We start from the raw sequence: 24,304 nt of genomic DNA, 5'->3' as shown, positions 1-24,304 counted from the left end.
CATTTAACCTACTAGCTGGTACATCTTTGAGAGGAATCTGGAGCACCTGGAGGAATCCCATGCATATATGGGAAGAACATACGAACTTTCTTACATAGAATGCTGGAATTGGAACTCTGAACTCCCGATCCTCCAAGCTGTAATAGCATCACCCTAACTGTGTTACTGAGGTGCCAGGTACTCTGGTCCCAGACCATTAGGAGCTTTGAAAAAACAAAGTTTAAAGATTGATGATTTCAGTACAACTGGCAATGTGCGCAGTCAGAATGTGGCCCACAGTTCCCCAAGCTTACACTGAACACCACTAGAGTAATGCAGGAGGGAGAAGATGGAGGAGATTAGAGTGGGAGTGGATGGAGAATTAAAGTATGACAATTAGCTAGGAGTCATATTTGACCACTCAATAGAGATGCTCTTCAAAGTGGTCACCCAGTCTGTTTGATTTCTCCAGTTCAGAACAGATCACTTTGTGAGTGCTGAAAGTAATTAGTTGATTTTGGTTAGTGGAACAATATTGACTGTGGAACCTCTGGGACCTTCCAGAACAGGGTTTCCATGGACCAATACTACTAAGCAAGGGGTCTCTCCCAGGTTGGGAACTCCTGGTCTCGAGAGTGGATGTGGAGAAGATGTTTTCTATAGTGGGGAAGTCTAGGACCATAGGGCACAGCCTCAGAATATAAGGATATCCGATTAGAACAGAGATGATGAGGTATTTCTTCAACCAGAAGGTGGTGAATCTGGAATTCATTGTGATAGAAGCCTCATCATCGGGTATATTTAAAGCAGAGGCTGATAGGTATTTGATTAGTAAGTGTGTCAAAGGTTACAGAGAGAAAGCAGGAGAATGGAGTTGCAAGGAATAATAAATCAGCCATGATGAATAGTGGAATAGATCAGACAGGCCTCTTGGCCTAATTCTGCTCTTACGACTTATGGCCTTATGGACTGGAGGTTCGGGGGCCTTACTGTGTGTGTGAGTGGAAGGGTGGGAAAGGGCCTTGTTTTGCTGTTGTTTTTGTTTTTCTGTTGCTGCTACTGTTTGTGTTCTGCTGAGCATTGTGGGTATGCTGTGTTGGTGCTGGAATGTGTGGCAGCACTTGTGAGCTGCACCAGCACATCTTTAAGTGGTTTGGTTGTTAGCATAAATGACACGTTTCCCTGCAGGCCAGGCACCATCTATGGAAAAGAGTAAAGAGTCCAAGTTTTGGGCTGAGACTCTTCAGGACCGGAGGGAAAAAAGATGAGTCAGAAGTCAGAGTAAGATAGTGAGGAGAGGGGAGGAAGAAATATAAGATAGTAGTGATAGGTGAAATGGGGAGGGGTGAACTAAAGACCTGGGAAGTTGATTGGTGAAAGAGAAAAAGGGCTGGAGAAGGGGGAATCTGATAGGAGAGAACAGCAGGCCATGGAAGAAAAGGAAGATGGAGGAGCACCAGAGAGATGTGATAGGCATGTAAGGAGAGAGAGGGAAGTGGGAATGGGGAATGGTGAAGGAGAGGTGTTTGCAATTACTGGAAGATCGAGAAATCGATGTTCATACCATCAGGTTGGAGGCTACCCAAGCGGAATACAAGTTGTTTTCCTCCAGCCAGAGTGTGGCCTCATCACTGCAGTAGAGGAAGCCATGGACTGACATGTCGGAATGTGAAGTGGAATTAAAATGGTTGGCCATTGGGAACCCTCCCCCTCTCCCATTTTCACCTATCACCTACTACCTTGTATATCTTCTTCCCCTTTCCCCACCTTCTTATTCTGACTTCTCATCTTTTTTCTCCAGTCCTGATGAAGGGTCTTGGCCCGAAACGTCAACTGTTCATTCTTTTCCATAGATGCTGCCTGGCCTACATTTTCTATGTGTTGCTTTGGATTCCCAGCATCTGCAAATTTTTTCTTGTTTGAGATTCAACATATTTCCCTGTACGTTCTGATGTACATGTTATAAATGTGAATGTGAAGAGAACTTTAATCTCGGCTTTAATAATTAGAGTGAAGTGTAAAAGAGATAATTACTTCAAATCTTGAGTTTTTAAAATATGATCTTATTCACATTTTATGTGTTTTAAGCAGAATAAAAAGTTTGTAAGAAGATAAAATTGGCCAAATAAGGATAATGAGGTAGTCACTACTTGGCTGCCACCCACAATTATTTGAAATATTAATGTAGTTCCTGTAAATCTGATTTCTGACACTTGCTGTAGGTCCTCCAACTTGAGGTTGTTTGTCTGTTCCTGGGCAACAGGCTTATAATTGGGCTGTGTTCCTTTCTCAGTAATGTACTTTGGCAAGTCAACATCCAAGTCCAGAAGTGACTAAATATTTGATTGCTCTTTTGGTCTTTGCTATTTCACTGTAAGCTAGGGGCTCCTTGCATTGTTAAGCGGTGAACAGTATTCATCCATACTGAGGAGAGAAACGTTTATCACTGCCTGCAATACTTGACTACTTTTAATACCCTCATGTAAGGGTTAGATACAAAGTCAGCTCCCTCTGTGTGGACCAAGTAGCCTTTTAACTGTTAACACATTGTTTTTCTGATGACATCCTTGTCTTTGAAGACAAATGCCAAACTTTCTGTAGTTAAATGAATTCTCAGTCAGAAGTAATAGTAGAGATTCTTCAAGCCTATTTAATGGATCACGTATTCAACAAGTGCTCTTTCAAGTTGAATCAATGGGAGGAAGTTAATAAAAACTTCAGGAATATCATTTAGAGAATTACTTGATTTTTAGCTAATGCAGGCAAAGATTGCTTAGAATTATAATAGCATAAAGCTAGTTTATTTAAGAAATATTCTACTGAGTCCCACTACCTACTTTTCTACCATTCTTACACATTTTAATTCTCCAAGGATATATCTAATTCTATGCTAGGTCTCCAAACAGCATCAAATAAAGAAGTATATTCCAAACTTTAACCATTGTTCCATTTAAGATTTTCCTGTCCCTTATCGTTTTTCACACAGTCATTTTAAGTGAGTGCTCTTCAGCTATTTAATGTAGTTTTTCTTGAATTTTACCTAATAGTTCATGGCTTTATCAACTTGTATTGTGATTTTCTGCCCTAAAGAAAGCAGTCTGAGCAGATTTATTTATTTAGAGATACAGCTTGGTAATAGGCCCTTCCGGCCTAATGAACCTGTATACCCAATTACACCCCTGTGACCAGTTAACCTACTAACTCTTACATATTTGGAACGTTGGATGAAACTGGAACACCCAGAAGGAAGCCACGTGGTTTTGGGGGAAAATGTTCAAACCCCTTACAGACAGAATTAGACCTGGGCTGCTGGTGCTGTATTAACATTGTGCTAACCACTATTCAAGTATGTCCATGTAACTGCAATGTATTTTCTCTGAAGCCATTCAGGGGTATTTCTTCCATTCTGTGTTTAAAGCCTTTTTATCCTTATGGTGCCTAGACTTAATACTATAAATAGGACTTAAATGGTTTGTTTCAGTTTTATATTACTTTTTGGACTTCTTATGCATAGCTTTGTTAATATTTTGCTGTATTTCTCTGATAACTACTTCAAAGTATTTGAAATATTGCAATAGATAATTTAACTTTGTGTTGGTAGTTGAAGACATAAGAATACAAGAAATAGAGGCTGACATGGACTATTCAGCTGGCTCTGTCATTCATTAAGATTATAGCTGATCTTATACTATCCAGGGATAACCTTCTATGCCTAATTTCCCTGAAAATTTAAATCTCCTTCATATTCTTTCCTTGAACTCAATAACATGGCATTTGCAGGCCTAATAGGTAAAGAATTTCAAAGATTAATTGCCTTCTGAGTACTGTAAAGACATTTCTTAATATCTTTGTCCTGAATGGCTAACCCCTGCTTTAACATACTGATTACTAATTCTAGACATCCCTGTCAATGGAAGCATCTCCACATCTGTCAAAACCCAACAAGTTCTGCATTTCAGAATATATGGTCTTGCATAGTTCTAAACACGAGCATAGGCTTGTTCTCTCACGTATGCACCATGTCAGGGATTAGTCTCTACTGTTGTGTGTATGCTCGTTGGATAGGGAGACCAGACATGCATTCAGTGTCCAGATACTGTCCTACCTGAGCCTTGTACAATTGGAGTAAGTTGCCTCTACCCTTGTACACTCATCCTCTGGCATTAAAGCCATGATACCATTTGCCTCCTGATCACTGCATGTTAACTTTGTGATTATATGCAAGGATACATATGACTCGGAACACACATCTTTTAGTTTCACAATACAAGACTTGAGATACATTGGAAGAAAATAAGTTTAGCTCAGCATTGGAAGTTTTTAACTTAAGAATTGAAGTGTCTATGACCAGGTTATTTCAATCTTGAATTAATTTTCTCTGACTATAGAGCCAAATTATCAAATAGCTGCCATTGAGCCCACAGTTTTTTTTTGTTCACTCTTCCACAAAGTATAAAAACATGGATAATTGAAAATCTGCTTAAATGTTTCATTGAAAGGGGCAGGAAACTGGTGTGCTTTTATTCCTTTCCAAAAGTTAATCTTTTCACCAAAAATTAATCTTTGTTTTAATTATATTAATTGCCTTTACTGTTTTAAATTCCTGATTTAGCTTTTATGTTAATATCTCTATTGCGTCTCCAAGCCTGAATGCTTGAAATGCAGTGAGCAAAACAGTTCTAATTGTCTTGCTGCTTATTTCTCACCAACCATCTGACAGAAATTGCTGCTTTTTGAACACAAGCACATGCAACTGACACTATTTAAAAATCGTTTGCTCCAATTATGGTGTAATGTTTGACAGCCACCCAACTGCATGCAACTGATGCTAGTTGGAAACTAGCAACAATCTCTTGTCCTAATTAAATGTCATAGTGTCACAAATAAAGAAAGGGAATCCCAGCTATTTTCTTGATTAATTTTTGTTTGTCCCAAATAACCTGCTGCCCTGATCGACTGATGGCCCACTTAACTGGAATCAACTGCATTTCATTAGCAGTTTGAGGAGACTTGGTATGTCACCAAAGACTACAGCAAATTTCTACAGAGGTACTGTGGAGAACATTCTAACTAGCTGAGTCACTGTCTGGTATGGAGGGACAACTGCACAGGAATGGAAAAAGCTGCAGGAAGTTGCAACGTCAGCCAGTGCTGTCTGGGCACTAGCCTCCCCATCGTCGAGGACATCTTCAAAAGGTGTACCCCCAAAAGTCTGCATTCACCATTAAGGACCCCCCCATCACCCAGGACATGCCCACTATTTGCAATACCTTCCGCTTTCTCATCCTCTTCCTTCATTAACATTTCATCCTATGGTAGCCCTGGTCTAAACCCATCACACATTTCTTCCCTTATCTTCTTTGCAATTTAAGATTTCTCTTTGTTCCAGTAAAGGGTCAATGGCCTGAAATGTTAACTTATTTCTCTTTTCACACATATAAGATTATTAAGGGATTGGACACACTGGAGGCAGGAAGCATGTTCCCACTGATGGGTGAGTCCAGAACTAGAGGCCACAGTTTAAGAATAAGGGGTAGGCCATTTAGAACAGAGATGCGGAGAAACTTTTTCACCCAGAGAGTGGTGTATATGTGGAATGCTCTGCCCCAGAAGGCAGTGGAGGCCAAGTCTCTGGATGCATTCAAGAGAGAGTTAGATAGAGCTCTTATAGATAGCGGGGTCAAGGGATATGGGGAGAGTGCAGGAACGGGGTACTGATTGTGTATGATCAGCCATGATCACAGTGAATGACGGTGCTGGCTAGAAGGGCTGAATGGCCTACTCCTGCACCTACTGTCTATTGTCACACAGACTTCCTGACTACCCAAGTGTATCTAACATTTTCTGGTTTTGATCCAAAATGTTTTTTGCTTCCTAGATTTTGAATGTTAGCATTAGGTTCTTGCTGTACATGTTTTTTGCCAAAATATAACCAAAATGGCTGGTTTTGCTGATTGCAAAATGGAAGTCTACAATGGAAAAACCTGTGGATATTGGTTTGATGGGAAAAATTATAGAACAAGGTTACATACACTTCAGAGCAGTATGATCATGGTGCATAGTTATGGCTATCAATACCTTCATAAGGTCTTCTATGAACATTTTTAAGAAAGCAGTTTGATCTGAACAATAACCATAAGATGTTGAGTTGAATGATATTCAAGATGGTGCCGGTGATAGTGATGTTCTGTAGAAAATTGTTCTAGAAATTATTTTAAATATACTGCTTCTGAACTACTCTGCTATCTGCAGCATGACTTTAAGCAATAGACTTTTAAATCAACTGAATAATCTTAAGATCTCACTATAGACTGAAGGACTCAATGGACCAGACAGGCACTGCACCTTTAAGAGCTTGAGGGCTCATTGACATGACCAAGAGTGAGGGAGGAACTCCAAGCCAGGCCACCACTATTCAGCATCTTGTTTGTAAATGTGCAGTCGCTGGAGATCAAGGTTGAGGACCTGAGGGTAAGATTGTTATATTGAAGACAACTGAGGGTCTGCTCCATTGTATGCTTCATTGAAAAGTGGCTTTCTCTACACGCCAGATACAGCAATCAAACCTGAAAGTTTCTCTTTTTACAGAATGGACCGAACTGCTGAGTTGGGAAAGGCAAAAGGAGGATATTGGTGCTCTGATGTGACAGTTTTGTCAAACTCTTATGTTTCCTTGACCTTTAACACCTAATGGTCAAATGCCATCTGTTCTACTTACCTAGGGAGTTCTTCATAATCCTAACTCCAGTTTATATATCACCAGCATCGACTGTAATTAAATGCACGCGATACTGCGTGATGCTTTCTCCAAGCAAAATACAGTCCTTCCCATAGCATTTCAAATCATAGTTGGAGACTTCAACCAGGCTTGTTTGAAGACAACCCTGTCCAATTACCACCAGCATGTAACCTGTAGTGCCAGACGTCCTAACGTACGAGACCACTGGTATACTAAGATGAGGAATGCCCACTGCTCCTTGCCCAGATCGCATTTTGTCACTTGGCTGTCTTCCTGTCTGCATACAGGCAGAGGCTGAAGAGGAAAACTTGAGAGATTAGGACAGCAAAGAAGTGGTTGCAGAAGGCTGAAGAGTTGATTGCTTCAAGTCAGTGTTGTCTTCAAGCATTCATCTAGGGATCTGAATGAATACACCATTGTTTTAATGGTTTTTATTAAAACAGCTTTAGATCAGTGTGTCCCCACGAAATCATTGAGTCTTCCCCAGTCAGATGCCCTGGGTGAACATGAAATCCAAAATCTTCTGATAGCCAGATCAGAAGCATTCAAGTCTGGTGACCAAGAAAGTTACAAGAGTTCCAGGTATGATCTCCAGAAAACCATCTCATGGGTGAATCGATGAAGGATACTCAACAGCTGTGGCAGGGCTTAAATTCTGTCACCGCTTATAAAGTTAAATCAAGCGACATGGAAAATGGCAAGGATTTGCTTCCAGATGAGCTCAATGCCTTCTGTGTTCGCTTGGACCATCGAAATGTGGAGGATCCATCACAAAGTCCCCTCATCCCCGATCCTGTGAGTTCAGTCTCAAATCGATGTGTGAACTGCCTTCAGGAGAGTGAATCCATGGAAAACATCCACCTCAGGCAGAGTACTAAAAACCTTTCGCTTCGGCAGAGTGTGATCCCCACCTGCTTCAAGAAGGTTTCAAATATACCGATGCCCAAGGCCTGTCTCAATGACTATGGTCCAGTAGCATTTACATCTATTGTGAAGTGTCTTGAGAGGTTGGTGATGAAACATATCAACTCCTGCCTGAGAAGCGACTTAGATCCGCTCCAATTTGCCTACAGGAGCAACAGGTCTCTTCACCACAATAGGGCTCTTCACTGAACCCTGGAACATCTGGGCAGTAAAGCTGCATACGTCAGGATGCACTTTCTCAACTGCTCAACTTTCTCAGCATTCAATGCCATCATCCTCTCAAAATTAATCAAGCTCCAAGACCTCCTTGTGCAATTGAATCCTGGATTTCCTCACTTGTAGACTCCAGTCAGATTGGAATGGCAACAACATCTCCACGATCTCCATCAGCGCTGGTACACCATAAGACTGTGTGCTTAACCCCCTGCTCTGCTCACTTTACATTTATGTCCGTGTGGCTAAGCACAGCTCCAATGCCATATTCAAGTTTGCTAATGACACCACTGCTGTAGGTTGAATCAAAGGTGGTGATAAATCAGCACATAGGAGGAGGATTGAAAATCTGACTGAGTGGTGTCATAACAACAACCTCTCACTCGATGTCACTAAGACCAAGGAACTGATTATAGACTTCAGGAGAAGGAAACTAGAGGTCCATGAGCCAGTCCTCATTGGAGGATCAAAGGTGGAGAGGTTTAGCAACTTTAAATTCCTAGGTGTTCTTATTTCAGTACATACGTGCAATTACAAAGAATACATGGCAGTGCCTCTACTTACCAGTTTGCAGAGATTTGGCATGACATCTAAAATTTTGACAAACTTCTATAGATGAGTAGTGCAGAGTGTTTTGATTGGTTGCATCACAGCCTGGTATGGAAACACCAATGTGTTTAAATGGAAACTTCTACAAAATGTAGTGGATACGGCCCAGCGCATCACAAGTAAAGTCCTCCCAACCATTGAAACACTTGTTGTAGGAAATCAGTATCCATCATCAGGTACCCTCACCAGGAGAAGCTCTCTTCTCATTGCTGCTGTCAGGAAGAAGGTACAAGAGTCTTGGGACTTGCCCCAATTACTACCCCTCGATCATCAAGCTCTTGAACAAAAGGGATAACTTCACTTTCCCCCTCATTGAAATGTTCTCACAACCAATGGACTCAGTTTCAAGAACTCTTCATCTAGTGTTCTCCATATTTATTGCTTATTTATTCACATTATTGTTTCTTCTCTTTGCACGCACATTTTGTTGTCTTCTGCTCTTTGGTTGTGTTACGAATGTGCCACAGCTCTGAGGGGCTGAAGGGTGCGGGGTAGCCCCCCTCCTTTGTGAGAATCGCAAGATCACTATTAAGTTAGTTCAGGAGACCCAGGAAATGAGAGAAAGACATGCAGAATCCACAAAGAGTTGGAATGTGTCCTGACCTCCGAAAGGCGGACCCATTGATACCGGCTATTGTCTCTTGGAGACGGACTTGTGTATTGCATCCTGTACTATGCATCGAAGCCCCAGGCAATAAACCGAGGGGGAGGTTGGTGGAGGGTTTGCATCATCCCAACCTGATTGACACCTGAGACCCTGTGAGTCAGGATAAAAAGAGGGTCTGTGGGAACAGCCCTTCAGACGCACCAGAAGAAACGCTAACGATCCCGTAATAGCAAAAACCAGTGGAAGGCTACATGCGTCCTTTTCCGTTTGCCCCGGAATCAGTGGGCCCTGTACCACGGCAGAACGGTTTTTAGCTAACAACGGGGAAATCAACTCCCAACGACTCTCGAAGGATTGACATCATAAAAGGAATGTGCAAGTTTAACCCGTCTTTCTCTCCAACCCAAAAGCTGCAGCTTGAATGAACTGAGTGACTTTTATATTTCCATCGGACAATACATTATCCCCTAGACAACGATAGAGCTATTTCTTATTGATTACTATTAGACCCGCGCTTTTAGATTTAGTATTGACGACGTATATTATCTGTAAGTTTGCCTTGATATTATTTTGTGCATTTTTTATCAATAAATACTGTTTAAAAATAGTACCATCAGACTTCAATGGACCTCTCTATCTTTGCTGTTACGGGGTACGTAACAGTTGCAAGCCTTAGTTTGGCAGTCGTTCATTGATTCTGTTATAGTTAGTATTTTATAGATTCTATAGTTTCTATTCTATAAATAAGTAGGCCCACAAAAAAATAAATCTCTGCTGTACATGGTGACAAGTATGTACTTTAATAACAAAATTTACTGTGAATTTTGAGTTGGGTGAATTAATTCTGCACGCTTGATTTTTTAGTCAATAATTGTTCCAAACTGGATCATGTAATCAAGTTGGGCAGCTACGTTCAATTACTTATCTGAGATTGCATAGAAACTAAAAAAAGCTCCGATATTGACATTAAGGCAGTAACTTAATGTCTTTAACTGCCTAAATGGTATTAACCTGCTCTAGTGTTTAGCAGTATTCTGGCTAATATTGGGCTCTTTTCTGCTGATTATGAATCCAAATATCTATCAGATACTTGATAACTATCAGAGAAGCACAGGAATTTCAGTAGTCATACATGAGCCATTTATTGATGTGTGTCTAGCAACTATAGTCAGGATGCTTATTGGTGTCCTTTAATGCTTCCTCATGGTTGCTATGGCAAGAACTTCCCTTTATTTTGACATCATTTGTGGTTAAGTGACGTTTCTAAGGTTCCTGGCATTAGTGTAATGCAATCAATGTGGCAAAAAACATCTGAATCATAAATACAATTTTTTCGGTTTCTCTTAAAACCCTTATTTTGAAGTATTTAAGGATTGTCGAGTTTATAGTCATGCGCACAAGCACAGTGAGAAACTTGCTTACAGCAGCATTACAGGCATGTAGGTACAGTTAATACATAGAATAAATATATACAAGCTTTCCATAAAATTATGTACAATAGAAAACAAAAGAGTATGTAAAACATGATCTTAATTCAAAAAAAATAAATTTATCAACTAAAGAAAAGTTCAAGGTGGTGCAAAAAGCTGCTCCTTAGCTTTGAGGTTGTGCAAGTCAGATCAAGGACTTGATATTTGTAGGAAAGCAGCTGTTCCTGAACTGATAGTGTGGGTCTTCAGGCTTCTGTTACTCCTGTCTAATGGTAATAGCAGTGAGAGGACACGGTCCAAATGGTGGAGATCCTTAACAGAAATGGCCTTCTTGAAAACAGAAATGGCCTTCTTGAGGCAGCATCTCCTGTAATGCTGTCACTGGTGGGACAGAATGTCTACAACTCTGCAGCCTCTTGTGTTCCTGTATTTGAAATTGCTATTTTAGGGCTAAAGTATTCACATTACAGATTTATTTTGCATTTTGTCTATCAGAGCACTGATTTTTACTATATTCCAGCATTGTGCCTTGTTGCTTTTCAAAAAAAAAGCTGATATCAATTTTAATTTGCTAAAATTTCCCTGTTAAGAGTTCTTGCTTGCTTGATCATTGTTAGCTTTCTTTGTTCAGTGAAGTTTCAGGCAGCCGAACACCTACACTGCAGTGGGGGAAGGGGGGGGTCTAAATGAACAAATCTAGTGAAGATCTAGTGAATCAATGTAAATTTTGCCTCCGTTATCCCCCTTCCCCCACACCCAATAAAATGGTCTATATTGCAATTTAACTGAATGCAAAGCCACATTATTTACAATGAATCAGCAAAAAGATCCTGCTGATCAACAAGTCACCCCAAGTTCAGCTGTAAGTGAAAACAATGGAAAGCTTATCCTAGTGGGTTGTGTTAGATGCAGTCTGCTGGGACATAGGATCAAGAGTAGGCCTTTGACTGTTCAGTCATTCAGCATGATTATGGTTGATCTTTGGGCTGAATCCCTCATTTATCTTCGGCTATTAAAAATCTACCTCAGATTTAAAATTAAGTCCTCAATCAGTAATTTTGTTCATTTCTGTATTGTATTTTGTATTGTTATATGTGGCTAGAACCCACCAATGCCTGAAAGTGGAAACTTGTGTTTCTACCTCCTCCTCATTCACTACCATCTAGGGTTCCAAACAGTCCTTCCAGGTGAGATGACACTTTACCTATGAGTCTGTTGGGGTCATATACTGTGTCTGGTGCTCCGGTGTGGCCTCTTGTATCTTGATGAGACCCGATGTGGATAGGGAGACCGTTTTGCCGAGCACCTGCGCTCCATCTGCCAAAAGGAAGTGGATCTCCCAGTGGCCACACATTTTAATTCTACTTCCTGTCCTCAGTCCGATAGGTCAATCCGTGGCCTCCCCTACTGTCGTGATAAGGCCACACTCAGGTTGGAGGAACAGCACCTTAATATTCCGTCTGGATAGCCTCCAACCTGATGGCATGAACGTTGATTTCTCAAAATTCCAGTAATGCCCCCACTCTCCTTACACCATTCTTTATCCCCTTTTCCCGCTCTCACTTTATCTCCTTGCCTGCTCATCACCTCCCTCTGGTACCTCTCCCCCCCCCCCCCACCAACTTTTCTTCCATGGCCTTCTGTCCTCTCCTATTAGATTCCTCTTTCTCCAGCCTTGTATCTCTTTCATCAATCAACTTCCCAGTTCTTCACCCTGCCCCTCCCGATTTCACCTATCACCTTGTGTTTCTCCCTCCCCTTCCCTCCCCCCACCTTTCAAATCTACTCCACATCTTTTTTTCTCTAGTCTTGCTGAAAGGTCTCACCCTGAACTGTCAGCTGTACTCTTCCACAGATGCTGCCTGGCCTGCTGAGTTCCTCCAGCATTTTGTGTGTGTTGCTTGGATTCCCAGCATCTGCAGATTTTCTCTTACTGGTGTTTATCTTTCTATCAAGAAGGTGGTGCTTAAGCTGTTGACTGAAATAGATCTGAATTTTGATACAGGATTATATTACAATTTAAAGCTAGATGTTCGGAAAAGTAAATGTATAAATTAGGATATGCAAATTGAAGAAATCAGAAGAATGAGTGCAGTTATGGTCTGTCCAAGAGGAAGGTGATTCATGGGTTATTAAACTCTCATAGAACTTGAGTAATTGGAGTTGCCTGTTTCTTTAGTAGTTCAAATCCTTTTGTGGGATAAGTGTTTCTTCAGTATTGGTATTGTGGGAGCATGTCATATAATATGTATAAAATTGTGATGGCGATTTCAATGTGTGCCTAAATTAGTTTTTTAGTATTTTTCTACTGGATGAAATAATGTTATATAAAGCATAAGAGACAGTATTGCATGTTACATCTATTCAAAGCATCTTTCTTCTGGGGCAGGCATAGTCTGGTTGGTTAATTTTGCAGTTTTATTATAATTGACATTGTTTTCTAATTTTATCAGGATTTTATAGCTTGGTATTAAAATCTCCAGTGTAATTCCATTCTCTGTTATTTGCAGAGAAAATCATTCTTTCATTTGAAAGATACTATGAATATGTGTGGAATGATTCAGCCAAGTTTCTCACTGCCATGATGTACTGGTTGAGATAATAGGAATTATTCAGTCCTGTGTTTTTATAGATGTCTGTTTCAAGATCAATTTCCAGATATGTTTTGAATGCAAGAGGTTCTTCCTCTTTGTGTGTACCAAGTAAATGGAGTTGTGAAATTTGATTTTCCCCCATACTATAACATTGAATTTTGACATATGGTAACTCCTAATCATTTTTATAAAGATTTTGTGTTCTATGTGGCAGGGAATTTTCAGTGGCTGAATTTATTTAAAAACAAGATGGACTTGTGGTAAATGATAAGCTAAATGGGTAAGAAAGGAGATTAGTATAGACAATTTTCAGGATTTGATTGAATAATAGAGCAGGTTTAAAGAGTAGCTTCCCCCCTCTTGGATGCTAATAGTACAATTTGAGCTTATGGATTCTGACCTGATGGTTCATTTCTACGTATGTCATTTGAAGTTAATGATGACCAGAACTTCAATGAAATTTTCAATATGTTGTATCAATATTTAAGGGGGACCTGCCTTTAGCTAACGAGTAATCCTCCTTTAGAATGGACTGATGTTGAGTCAAAAAATGTTAATAATGCTTTTGAAAACCTCAATATCTTCAGAATGAATTTATCAAAAGTCTAGACTGATTAACGTTTTATCTGTCTGGTGTTGAATTAGTAAATGGGTCAAGACTTGGACCTGCTACGTTGGTTTACTTTGCTATGGAGTGTGGCATCTGATTCCACATTTGGGTGTGATGCCATTGTTTGGTATAGATAGATAGATAGATACTTTATTCATCCCCATGGGGAAATTCAACATTTTTTCCAATGTCCCATACACTTGCAGCAAAACTAATTACATACAATACTTAACTCAGTAAAAATATGATATGCATCTAAATCCTTTTGAATAAAACATAATTGCTTGATGTACTATTAATATTGGAACATTTTTGAACTTGAAATGTTGATGATAAACCTTTCATTTGGATCCTTATTTTTTTAAACTAACTTTGCCAAGATTTTGCTCAATTGAAAATTCAGTGAAACTACTCATTGTTTTGAGAATTGTTCAGACTTAAATAGTAGTAAAATGCTTTTTTTAATCAAGCTGTATTGATATCACAAGCTTGCTAAATATTCTTGTTGTTCAACCTCTTTGACACTCTGCCAAGTAGCATCTCCAGTAGCAAGCTCCTTCACTATACCACACCACATCTCCAGCCCACTAACTGAATTTTCACCTCTTTTTTGTTCTTTTGAGATCATCCTCACTTTGTTTTCTACACCTTTCTATAGCTCCATCTTCGGTGCAGATACCATTTGATCTGCTTCTCTCAAAGTAATTGAGGATATTTTATATTGCATAAAACTTGGTACATTTGTTTGAGTGTGCCCACGGTATAGAACATTGGATCTATAAACAAAATCTTTTGGGCTTAGTGTTAAGTATATTTAATAACTTGCCACCTACAGCAAAATTGAAAAATTTTACTTCTGAGAGATGTTCATTCTGCAACTTAAAATGGTATCTCTCGATCCTGACTTTATCAAGTCCTTTCAGAAATGTGAAATCATCTCTGAAATAATTTCTGACAGTATAGACCCTATCTACTCAATCATTCTTCATAAGACTTCTTGATCATTTGAAAATTGATCTAGTGAACTTTCTTTGTAAGGTAAAAGTATATCCTTGCAGAAGGATTCTACCAGGAACAATGGTATATGTTTAGATATTTTGGTTAAAGGTTAAATGTGGTTTGGGCAACAGTGAGAACTCTCCTGCTGCAATGGAATCTTTTTTGGTAAAAAAAATTGAGTGCATAAGGTCTCTTTAAATAACACCTCGTTTGGAAAACAATATCCAAAAGTGGTAATTCAAACCACTTTCTAGATTATACCCGATCTACAAAATGAGAACCTTGTTTGAGAATGCTACATTAACAATACTTTTGTGTCGAATAAGCCCTTCTCGGGCTTCCAGCTGGATACAGGTATCAATTTTAACCGATGTTTTGATGTCAAACACTGTCGTCTTCTTCAGGGATGATGCCTGGGCATGTCTAGTCCAGTGGTATTTACACCTCTGTCGTCCGGCCCTCCTGTTTGCTTAGTCCTCATCGCTGTCCCACCTAGTTTACAATCGAACTCCAGTTCTTACTTAGATCGAGACCTTCGTCTTTGTTAAAATTCTTTTCCTTGAGTTTTATTTCAGTGGCTTTTTTCAACAGGCCATCTCCAAAACCATTGGAGCGGCACAGTAGTTTTGTATCTTCAAAGTCAATCCTATGGCCATTGGCAATGTAATGATAGATAGATAGATAGATACTTTATTCATCCCCATGGGGAAATTCAACTTTTTTTTTCCAATGTCCCATACACTTGTTGTAGCAAAACTAATTACATACAATACTTAACTCAGTAAAAAAATATGATATGCATCTAAATCACTATCTCAAAAAGCATTAATAATAGCTTTTAAAAAGTTCTTAAGTCCTGGCGGTAGAATTGTAAAGCCTAATGGCATTGGGGAGTATTGACCTCTTCATCCTGTCTGAGGAGCATTGTATCGATAGTAACCTGTCGCTGAAACTGCTTCTCTGTCTCTGGATGGTGCTATGTAGAGGATGTTCAGAGTTATCCATAATTGACCGTAGCCTACTCAGCGCCCTTCGCTCAGCTACCAATGTTAAACTCTCCAGTACTTTGCCCACGACAGAGCCCGCCTTCCTTACCAGCTTATTAAGACGTGAGGCGTCCCTCTTCTTAATGCTTCCTCCCCAACACGCCACCACAAAGAAGAGGGCGCTCTCCACAACTGACCTATAGAACATGTTCTGCTACCGCTGATTTCTCTGGGTAACCCAAATGAATACCCCTGTGCTTCTTGATGCAGGTTTCCACTGTGTGTCCCATCTGGCTGATGTATGCTGCTGGGCGTTCACAGGGAATCCTGTAAGTGCTACCCATCCTGAGTCCTAGGTTATCTTTGATCCACATAAACTGTGATTTGAGCTTCCTTACAGGTTTGTAAACAAGGTGGGACAGCGAAAACCTGATTGGATGAGGGCTAACCAGTCAGGGGGATGGATGACAGGTATAAATACCACTGGACTGGATGATGCCCATGCATGTCCTCAAAACATCAGTTAAAATCAATACCTGTACCCGGATGGAAGCCCGAGAAGGGTTTATTTTTCATATACACTGGGAAAGCATTAGCTCCTTTTTCAGTACTTTTGTGTTCTTAAAGTAATTTGGAGCATTAAATTGATAGCACTGGGCTCAACTTATGTATATTCATTACCACCATGTTTTCTCACCCTTTTCTTTAGGTGAAATCTGTTTTATCTCAGTATGGAAAATGCTGCTAATGAAGATGGTGGAGGTAATGAGCACGCTGACGCTTATTCTACTAATGAAGATCAGCGCAGGCATCAGTCGGACCGCCTAGACCGGGAGGAAGCCTTCTATCATTTTGTCAATAACCTGAGTGAAGAAGAATACAGGCTGATGAGGGATAATAACCTGTTTGGTACACCAGGTGGGCAATCTAGCAAAATAAATATTCTTTCTTGTTTTGAGTAGAGGTTAAAACAGTTAAAACTTTACGTTGGAGACCAGACGGAAAGGTTATCCATGAAAAGTTGGGATTGATTTGTCCAATTAATCTGACATTCAATGGCCTTGTGCAGACAGATTTACTTTGTTCTGTGATATATTATTTGTATACATCTGCTTAATGATTATTGAGAATATACTTGTTGTACATTTGTGTCTCTGAGCACTGTTGTAAATGCTTTTTTCCAGACCAGATTTCAGAAGTTTCTCGGACTAATTAATTGTTTGAGTAGCTAACAAAAAGTGCATTTGATGTAGTCTACATAGATTTTAATAAGTTTTTGACAAAGTTCAAATGGCAGACTTCCTAAAAGAAGTAGGAACTTAGATTCAAAAATTGACTTAACTCTATTGATTACTTAAAATTTTTTTTGTGGTTTCAATATAAAAGAACTAGATTTAAATGTAGGAGCATGCTTCAGAAGTTTTCAGATGTGGTTGATGGTCAGGGTTGAAAGCTGTAGGCCAGGAAGATTTCAGCTGGAAGGTCAGTTGGGGAGGAGAAGGGTTTATGGAATTACATTTTACCATCTTGCACTCTTCCATTTTTATCCATGCCAGACGTTGAAGAGCCACATTGCTAATAATTTAATTCTTTATCTTCTCCCATCTTCAGCAAAGCGCATAAGGATATTTCCTTTACTTGTGATGAATTTTATTCTTCTCCATTTCCTTTTACATTTCTATAAAAGTGGCATCCTGTTAACCTCTTTCCTTCTGTTTGTGTTTCTGTTCTTTTTTGCTTTCTTCTCTGTGTCTAGATCTGTTTTCTTTCACAGGGTAGCTTTTGGGTCCTGCGTTAAGAGTGATCCACCCAGGCACAATTCTACTTTCAGGTCCAGTGGGATCTCACCAGGGTCAAAGGCCATCACTGAAGAGCCACTGCTGATCAGAATAAGGCCAAAATAAAAAAAAGTCAAGTAGGCATCATGTGGAGCATAGTATGTTTTACCTGGGTGTGAGAATTGAAAGGTAAATGTATATGGTAAGTGGGCAGGTAAACTCCCATTGTAATGTACCAGATGGAAAAGGATGAAGTAACATTTGCTGGAATTACAAGTATCATGTTGTGCAAAATTTCTCCAATATTCCTCTTGTATATTCTCTTTTGTATGTGTGATATTTCTTATTCTTAGAGTTGAAGGTGAGTGTAACAACAATAATCTCAGGTTCTATCCTTTGGAAGGTCGTCATAAGACTTTGGAGAAGAATTAGGCCATTCAGCCTTTATATCTGCTTCTCCATTTCATGATGGCTGACTTAACATCCCTCTCAACCTCATTCTCCTCCCTTTTCTCTGTAACCTATGATACCCATATTAATTGAGAACCTGTTAGCATCCCCCTTAAGTAAACCCAGTGACTTGGCCTGCACAGCCGTCTCTGGCAATGAATTCCAGAAATCCAGAGGGTAAAGAATAAAGACATTTTTCCTCATCTCTGTTCTGAATAGCCATCCCTCAATTTTGAGGCTGTACCCTCTGGTCCTAGACTCCCCCACTATAACATCCTCTCCACATCCACTCTATCCAGACCTTCCAATATTCAATATGTTTTAGTGAGATCACCCCCACATTCTTTCCAGACTCCAGCAGGTATAGGCCCAGAGCCATCAGACACTAATATGTAAGCCCTTTCATTCCTCGAATCAATCTTGTAAATGTCTTCTGGACTATCTCCAGTGCCAGCACACCCTTTCTTAGATAAGGGGCCCAAAATGGCTCACGATACTCCAAGTACTGTCTGATCAATGCCTCAGCATTATATCATTGCTTTTGTATTCCAGTCCTCTGAATGAATGCTAGCATTGCATTTGCCTTGCTCACCACTAACACAACCTGCAAGTTAACCTTTAGGGAATTCTGTACAAGGACTCCAGAGTCTCTGCACGCCTGATTTTTGAATTTTCTCCCCTTTAACAAAATAGTGCATGCCTTTATTCCTTCTGTCACCATACATGACCTTGCACTTTCCTGCATTATATTCCATCTGCCATTTCTTTGCCCATTTCCCCCCATCTGTCTAAGTCCTTCTGCAGATCTTCCTGAACACTACCTGCCCTTCCATCTATCTTCGTATCATCTGCAAACTTGGCCGCAAAGCCATCAATTCCTTCATCCAAATCATTGACCTACAGTACTGTGCAAAAGTCTTAGGTACATATATACAGTGTCATGCAAACGTTTGGGCACCCCTGATCAAAATTTCTGTTACTGTGAATAGTTAAGTGAATAGAAGATGAACTGATCTCCAAAAGTCATAAAGTTAAAGATGAAACATTCTTTTCAACATTTTAAGCAAGATTAGTTTTTAATATTTTAAGCAAGATTATTGTTTTCTACAATTTTAGAGTGAAAAATGGAAAGGAGCACCATGTAAAAGTTTGGGCACCCCAAGAGATTTGAGCACTCAGGTAACTTTTACCAAGGTCTCAGACCTTAATTAGCTTGTTAGGGATAAGGCTTGTTCACAGTCATTGTTAGGAAAGGCCAGGTGATGCAAATTTCAAAGCTTTATAAATACCCTGACTCCTCAAACCTTGTCCCAACAATCAGCAGCCATGGGCTCCTCTAAGCAGCTGCCTAGCACTCTGAAAATTAAAATAAATGATGCCCACAAAGCAGGAGAAGGCTATAAGAAGGTAGCAAAGCATTTTCAGGTATCCGTTCCTCAGTTGGTAATGTAATTAACAGGGACGGTGGAGATCAAGTTGAAGTCTGGAGGACCAAGGAAACTTCCTGAGAGAACCACTCGAAGAATTACTAGAAAGGCAAATCAAAACCCCCGTTTGACTGCAAAAGACCTTCAGGAAGATTTAGCAGACTCTGGATTGGTGGTGCATTGTTCTACTGTGCAGCGACACCTGCACAAATATGACCTTCTTGGAAGAGTCATCAGAAGAAAACCTTTCCTGCATCCTCACCACAAAATTCAGCATCAGAAGTTTGCAAAGGAACATCTAAACAAGCCTGATGTGTTTTGGAAATGAGTCCTGTGGACTGATGAAGTGAAAATAGAACTTTTTGGCCATAACGAGTAAAGGTATATTTGGAGAAAAAAGGGTGCAGAATTTCATGAAAAGAACTCCTCTACAACTGTTAAGCATGGGGGTGGATTGATCATAATTTGGGCTTGTGATGCAGCCAGTGGCACGGGGAACATTTCACTGGTAGAGGGAAGAATGAATTCAATTAAATACCAGCAAATTTTGGAAGCAAACATCACACCGTCTAAAAAAGCTGAAGATGAAAAGAGGATGGCTTCTACAACAGGATAATGATCCTAACCACACCTCAAAATCCACAATGGTCTACCTCAAGAGGTGCAAGCTGAAGATTTTGCCATGGATCTCGCAGTCCCCCAACCTAAACATCATCGAAAATCTGTGGATAGACCTCAGAAGAGCAGTGCATACAAGACAGCCCAAGAATCTCACAGAACTAGAAGCCTTTTGCAAGGAAGAATGGGCAAAAATCCCCCAAACAAGAATTGAAAGACCCTTAGCTGGCTACAGAAAGTGTTTACAAGCTGTGATACTTGCCACAGGAGGTGTTACAAAATACTGACCATGCAGGGTGCCTAAACTTTTACTTTGGGCCCTTTTCCTTTTTTGTTATTTTGAAACTGTAAAAGATTGAAATAAAAAAAGTAATCTTGTTTAAAATATTAAAGAAATGTGTCATCATTAACTTTATGCCTTTTGGAAATCAGTTCATCTTTTACTCGCTTAGCTATTCACAGTAACAGAAATTTTGACTGGGGTGCCCAAACTTTTGCATGCCACTGTGTAGCTAGGGTGCCTAAGTTTTTCTTTGCAGAAACACCCACCTTGTGACATCAGGCAAGGACATTTGATTTCAAACAATTAGGTAATTAAGCATTACAGAATGTCTCTTTGATGCTTTATGCTCGTTCCCCTCTTCCTTTTTTCCCAACCATGTTTCTCTGCCATTTTCCCCCTCTCAGGCACCCTAGCTGTAGATATATGCCTAAGACTTCTGCACAATATTGTACAACATGAAAAGAGGCTGTCCCAATGCTGATCACAAAGTTTCCAGTGTCGTTTGATATCTTTGTGCATTTTCCTCATGTGGCTAGTTTGTCAAAATGTAGTGTATGGGGAGGGGATCTTATTATTTTATGCAGTTTTAAACTTTTGTTTGTAAACTTGTGACACACACAAAATGCTGGTGGAACGCAGCAGGCCAGGCAGGATCTGTAGGGAGAAGCATTGTCGACGTTTCGGGCCGAGACCCTTCGTCAGGACTAACTGAAAGGAAAGATAGTAATGTAGCGGTGTGCTACACGCAGCGCTGAAATTACAACACGGAGTCGATGAACTGCAGTTACAAAAAGATTTTATTCGAACTTCGCAGCCTCGCTTTAAAGCCTTCCTGATCCCGCCCTCCCCGGGCGCGGATGCTGTAGGGGGCACGTATTCACAGTCCTGTCCCGCGCGCGGATGCTGTAGGGGGCACGTATTCACAGTCCCGCGCGGGCTTTTCCCCTTGCTGGTGAAGCAGACTTGGCGCCCTTTTGGGACTGGCCTTTATGCCGGCACGCTGGCTATTTGTGAGCCGGTTCGAGTGCGCTAGGAAGTGGGTCGCCACATAACCCCCCCCAGAACCGGTGATACACCCCCCAATGTCCACAGTCTGGGCTGGACCCTGTTTGGGAGGTCGGCCTCTGCGCCGCGGTGCCGGAAACTCGACCGGTTGCGCCAGGTCCACATGGGCCGGTCTGAGTCGGTCCACCGTGAAAACCTCCTCTCTCCCCCCAACGTCCAGCACGAACGTGGACTCGTTGTTTCTGATCACTGTAAACGGCCCCTCTTAGGGCAGCTGTAGCAGTGCCCGATGCCCGCCCCTTCGTACAAACACAAACTTACAGTTCTGCAGGTCTTTGGGTACGCAGGTCGGGATCTGCCCATGCTGCGAAGTGGGTATGGGGGCCAGGTTGCCGAGCCTCTCGCGTAGTCTGCCCAGGACTGCTGCGGGTTCTTCCTCGTGCCCCCTTGGGGCTGGTATGAACTCCCCGGGGACGACCAGGGGTGCGCCATACACCAACTCGGCCGATGAGGTGTGCAGATCGTCTTTGGGCGCCGTGCAAATGCTGAACAGGACCCAGGGAAGCTCGTCCACCCAGTTAGCTCCTCTCAGGCGGGCCATTAGAGTCAACTTTAGGTGACGGTGGAAACGCTCTACCAGGCCGTTCGACTGTGGGTGGTAGGCAGTGATGTGGTGCAGCTGTGTCCCCAAAAGGCTGGCCATAGCAGACCACAGGCTGGAGGTGAACTGGGCGCCTCTGTCGGAGGTAATGTGGGTTGGTACACCAAAGCGGGATACCCAGGTGGCGATCAGTGCCCGGGCGCAAGATTCAGAGGTGGTGTCGGTGAGCGGGATCGCCTCTGGCCATCTTGTGAACCGGTCCACGATAGTGAGGAGGTGCCGCGCCCCGCGCGACACTGGCAGGGGACCCACGATATCCACATGAATGTGGTCGAAACGCCAGTGGGTGGGGTGAAACTACTGCGGCAGAGCTTTGGTGTGCCGCTGCACCTTGGCCGTCTGGCAGTGCATGCACGTTTTGGCCCATTCACTGACTTGCTTGCGGAGTCCGTGCCAAACGAACCTGCTGGAGACCATCCGGACGGTTGTCCTGATGGAGGGGTGTGCTAAGTTATGAATGGAGTCGAAAATGCACCGCCGCCAGGCTGTCGGAACGACGGAACGGGGTTGGGCGATGGTGACGTCACAGAGAAGGGTCCTCTCACCTGGGCCTATGGGGAGGTCCTGGAGCTGCAAACCGGAGACTGTGGTTCTGTAACTCGGGATCTCCTCGTCTGCCTGCTGTGCCTCCGCCAGCGCCTCAAAGTCTACCCCTTGGGAAAGGGCATGAATGTTAGGGCGAGAGAGTGCGTCCGCAGCGACATTGTCCTTTCCCAAGACGTGCGGGACATCCGTTGTGTATTCAGAGATGTAGGACAGATGGCGCTGCTGGCAGGACGACCAGGGATCGGACACCTTCGTGAACGCAAAGGTAAGCGGCTTGTGGTCCGTGAACGCGGTGAAGGGCCTACCTTCTAGGAAGTACCTGAAATGCTGGATTGCCAGGTATAGCGCCAACAGTTCCCGGTCGAAAGCACTGTATTTGAGCTCCGGTGGTTGCAGGTGTTTGCTGAAAAACGCCAGGGGTTGCCAGCGACCCTCGATGAGTTGCTCCAGTACCCCACCGACTGCCGTGTTATATGCATCCACTGTGAGAGCGGTAGGGACGTCCATTCTGGGGTGCACTAGCATCACGGCGTTTGCCAAGGCTTCTTTCGTTGTAATGAAAGCGGCGGCGGACTCCTCGTCCCAGGTAATGTCCTTGCTCGGACCCGACATCAGGGCGAACAGGGGGCGCATGATTCGGGCAGCTGAAGGGAGGAAGCGGTGGTAGAAATTTACCATACCCACGAATTCCTGAAGGCTTTTGATTGTGGTGGGTCGGGGGAAATGGCGGACTGCGTCTACCTTAGCGGGCAGAGGGGTTGCCCTGTCTGTAGTGATCCTGTGGCCCAGGAAGTGGATGGTGTCGAGCCCGAACTGGCATTTGGCCGGGTTGATTGTCAGACCGTATTCACTCAGTCGGGCGTAGAGTTGACGGAGGTGGGACAGATGCTCCTGACAACTGCTGCTGGCTATGAGGATGTCGTCCAAATAGATGAAAGCGAAGTCCAGGTCGCGTCCCACCGCGTCCATTAACCGCTGAAATGTCTGTGTGGCATCCTTCAGGCCGAACGGCATGCGGAGGAACTCAAAAAGGCCGAAAGGGGTGATGAGTGCCGTTTTGGGGACGTTGTCAGGATGCATCGGGATTTGATGGTATCCCCGGACGAGGTCTACCTTGGAGAAGATCCATGCGCCGTGCAGGTTTGCTGTAAAGTCCTGAATGTGCGGCACAGGGTAGCAGTATGGTGTTGTAGCCTCGTTCAGCCTGCGGTAGTCGCCGCATGGTCTCCAGCCCCCTGTCGCTTTGGGCACCATGTGCAGGGGGGAGGCCCATGGGCTGTCGGACCGCCGTATGATCCCCAATTCCTCCATCCTCTTGAACTCCTCCTTCGCCAGTCGGAGCTTGTCTGGGGGAAGCCTTCGAGCACGGGCGTGGAGGGGTGGTCCCTGTGTCGGGATGTGGTGCTGTACGCCGTGTCTGGGCGTGGCTGCCAGAACCGATGGGAAATCCACCAGGACTCTGGTGAAGTCGTTGTCGGACAGCGTGATGGAGTCGAGGTGTGGGGCTGGCAACTGGGCTTCACCCAGGGAGAACGTCTGGAAGGTCTCGGCATGGACCAGTCTCTACCTCGGCAGGTCGACCAGTAGGCTGTGAGACCTCAAAAAATCCGCACCCAGAAGCGGTTGGGCTACGGCGGCCAGTGTGAAGTCCCACGTGAACCGACGGAGCCGAACTGTAGCTGTACGGGTGCCGTAGGACCTTACTGTGCTGCCGTTCGCGGCCCTCAGGGTGGGACCCGGTGCCCTGTTGCGGGTGTTGTAACTCGACGGAGGTGAGACGCTGATCTCGGCACCGGTGTTGACCAAAAAACTGCATCCCGACTGCTTGTCGCACAAGCTATCAAGC

At 42.6% G+C, this 24,304-nt stretch overlaps 1 protein-coding gene across 2 annotated transcripts in view; it reads left to right on the top strand.

Annotated features, from left to right (window-relative positions):
- The window catches only part of rlim (ring finger protein, LIM domain interacting), a 65,766-nt gene that overhangs the window by 3,125 nt on the left and 38,337 nt on the right, over positions 1–24,304 (top strand). The window contains exon 2 of one of the 2 annotated variants that reach the window (XM_073057926.1): positions 16,400–16,608. In XM_073057926.1, the coding sequence (XP_072914027.1) occupies positions 16,422–16,608 (187 nt within the window). In that variant the 5' untranslated portion in view covers positions 16,400–16,421. Of the gene's footprint in view, positions 1–16,399; positions 16,609–24,304 lie in introns of those variants that run through there. The other variant, XM_073057927.1, reaches the window with a different exon arrangement.

Source organism: Hemitrygon akajei, chromosome 10 (genome assembly GCF_048418815.1).
Source record: "Hemitrygon akajei chromosome 10, sHemAka1.3, whole genome shotgun sequence".
Lineage (NCBI taxonomy): Eukaryota > Metazoa > Chordata > Chondrichthyes > Myliobatiformes > Dasyatidae > Hemitrygon > Hemitrygon akajei.
This window is presented reverse-complemented; position numbering and strand designations above follow the sequence as displayed.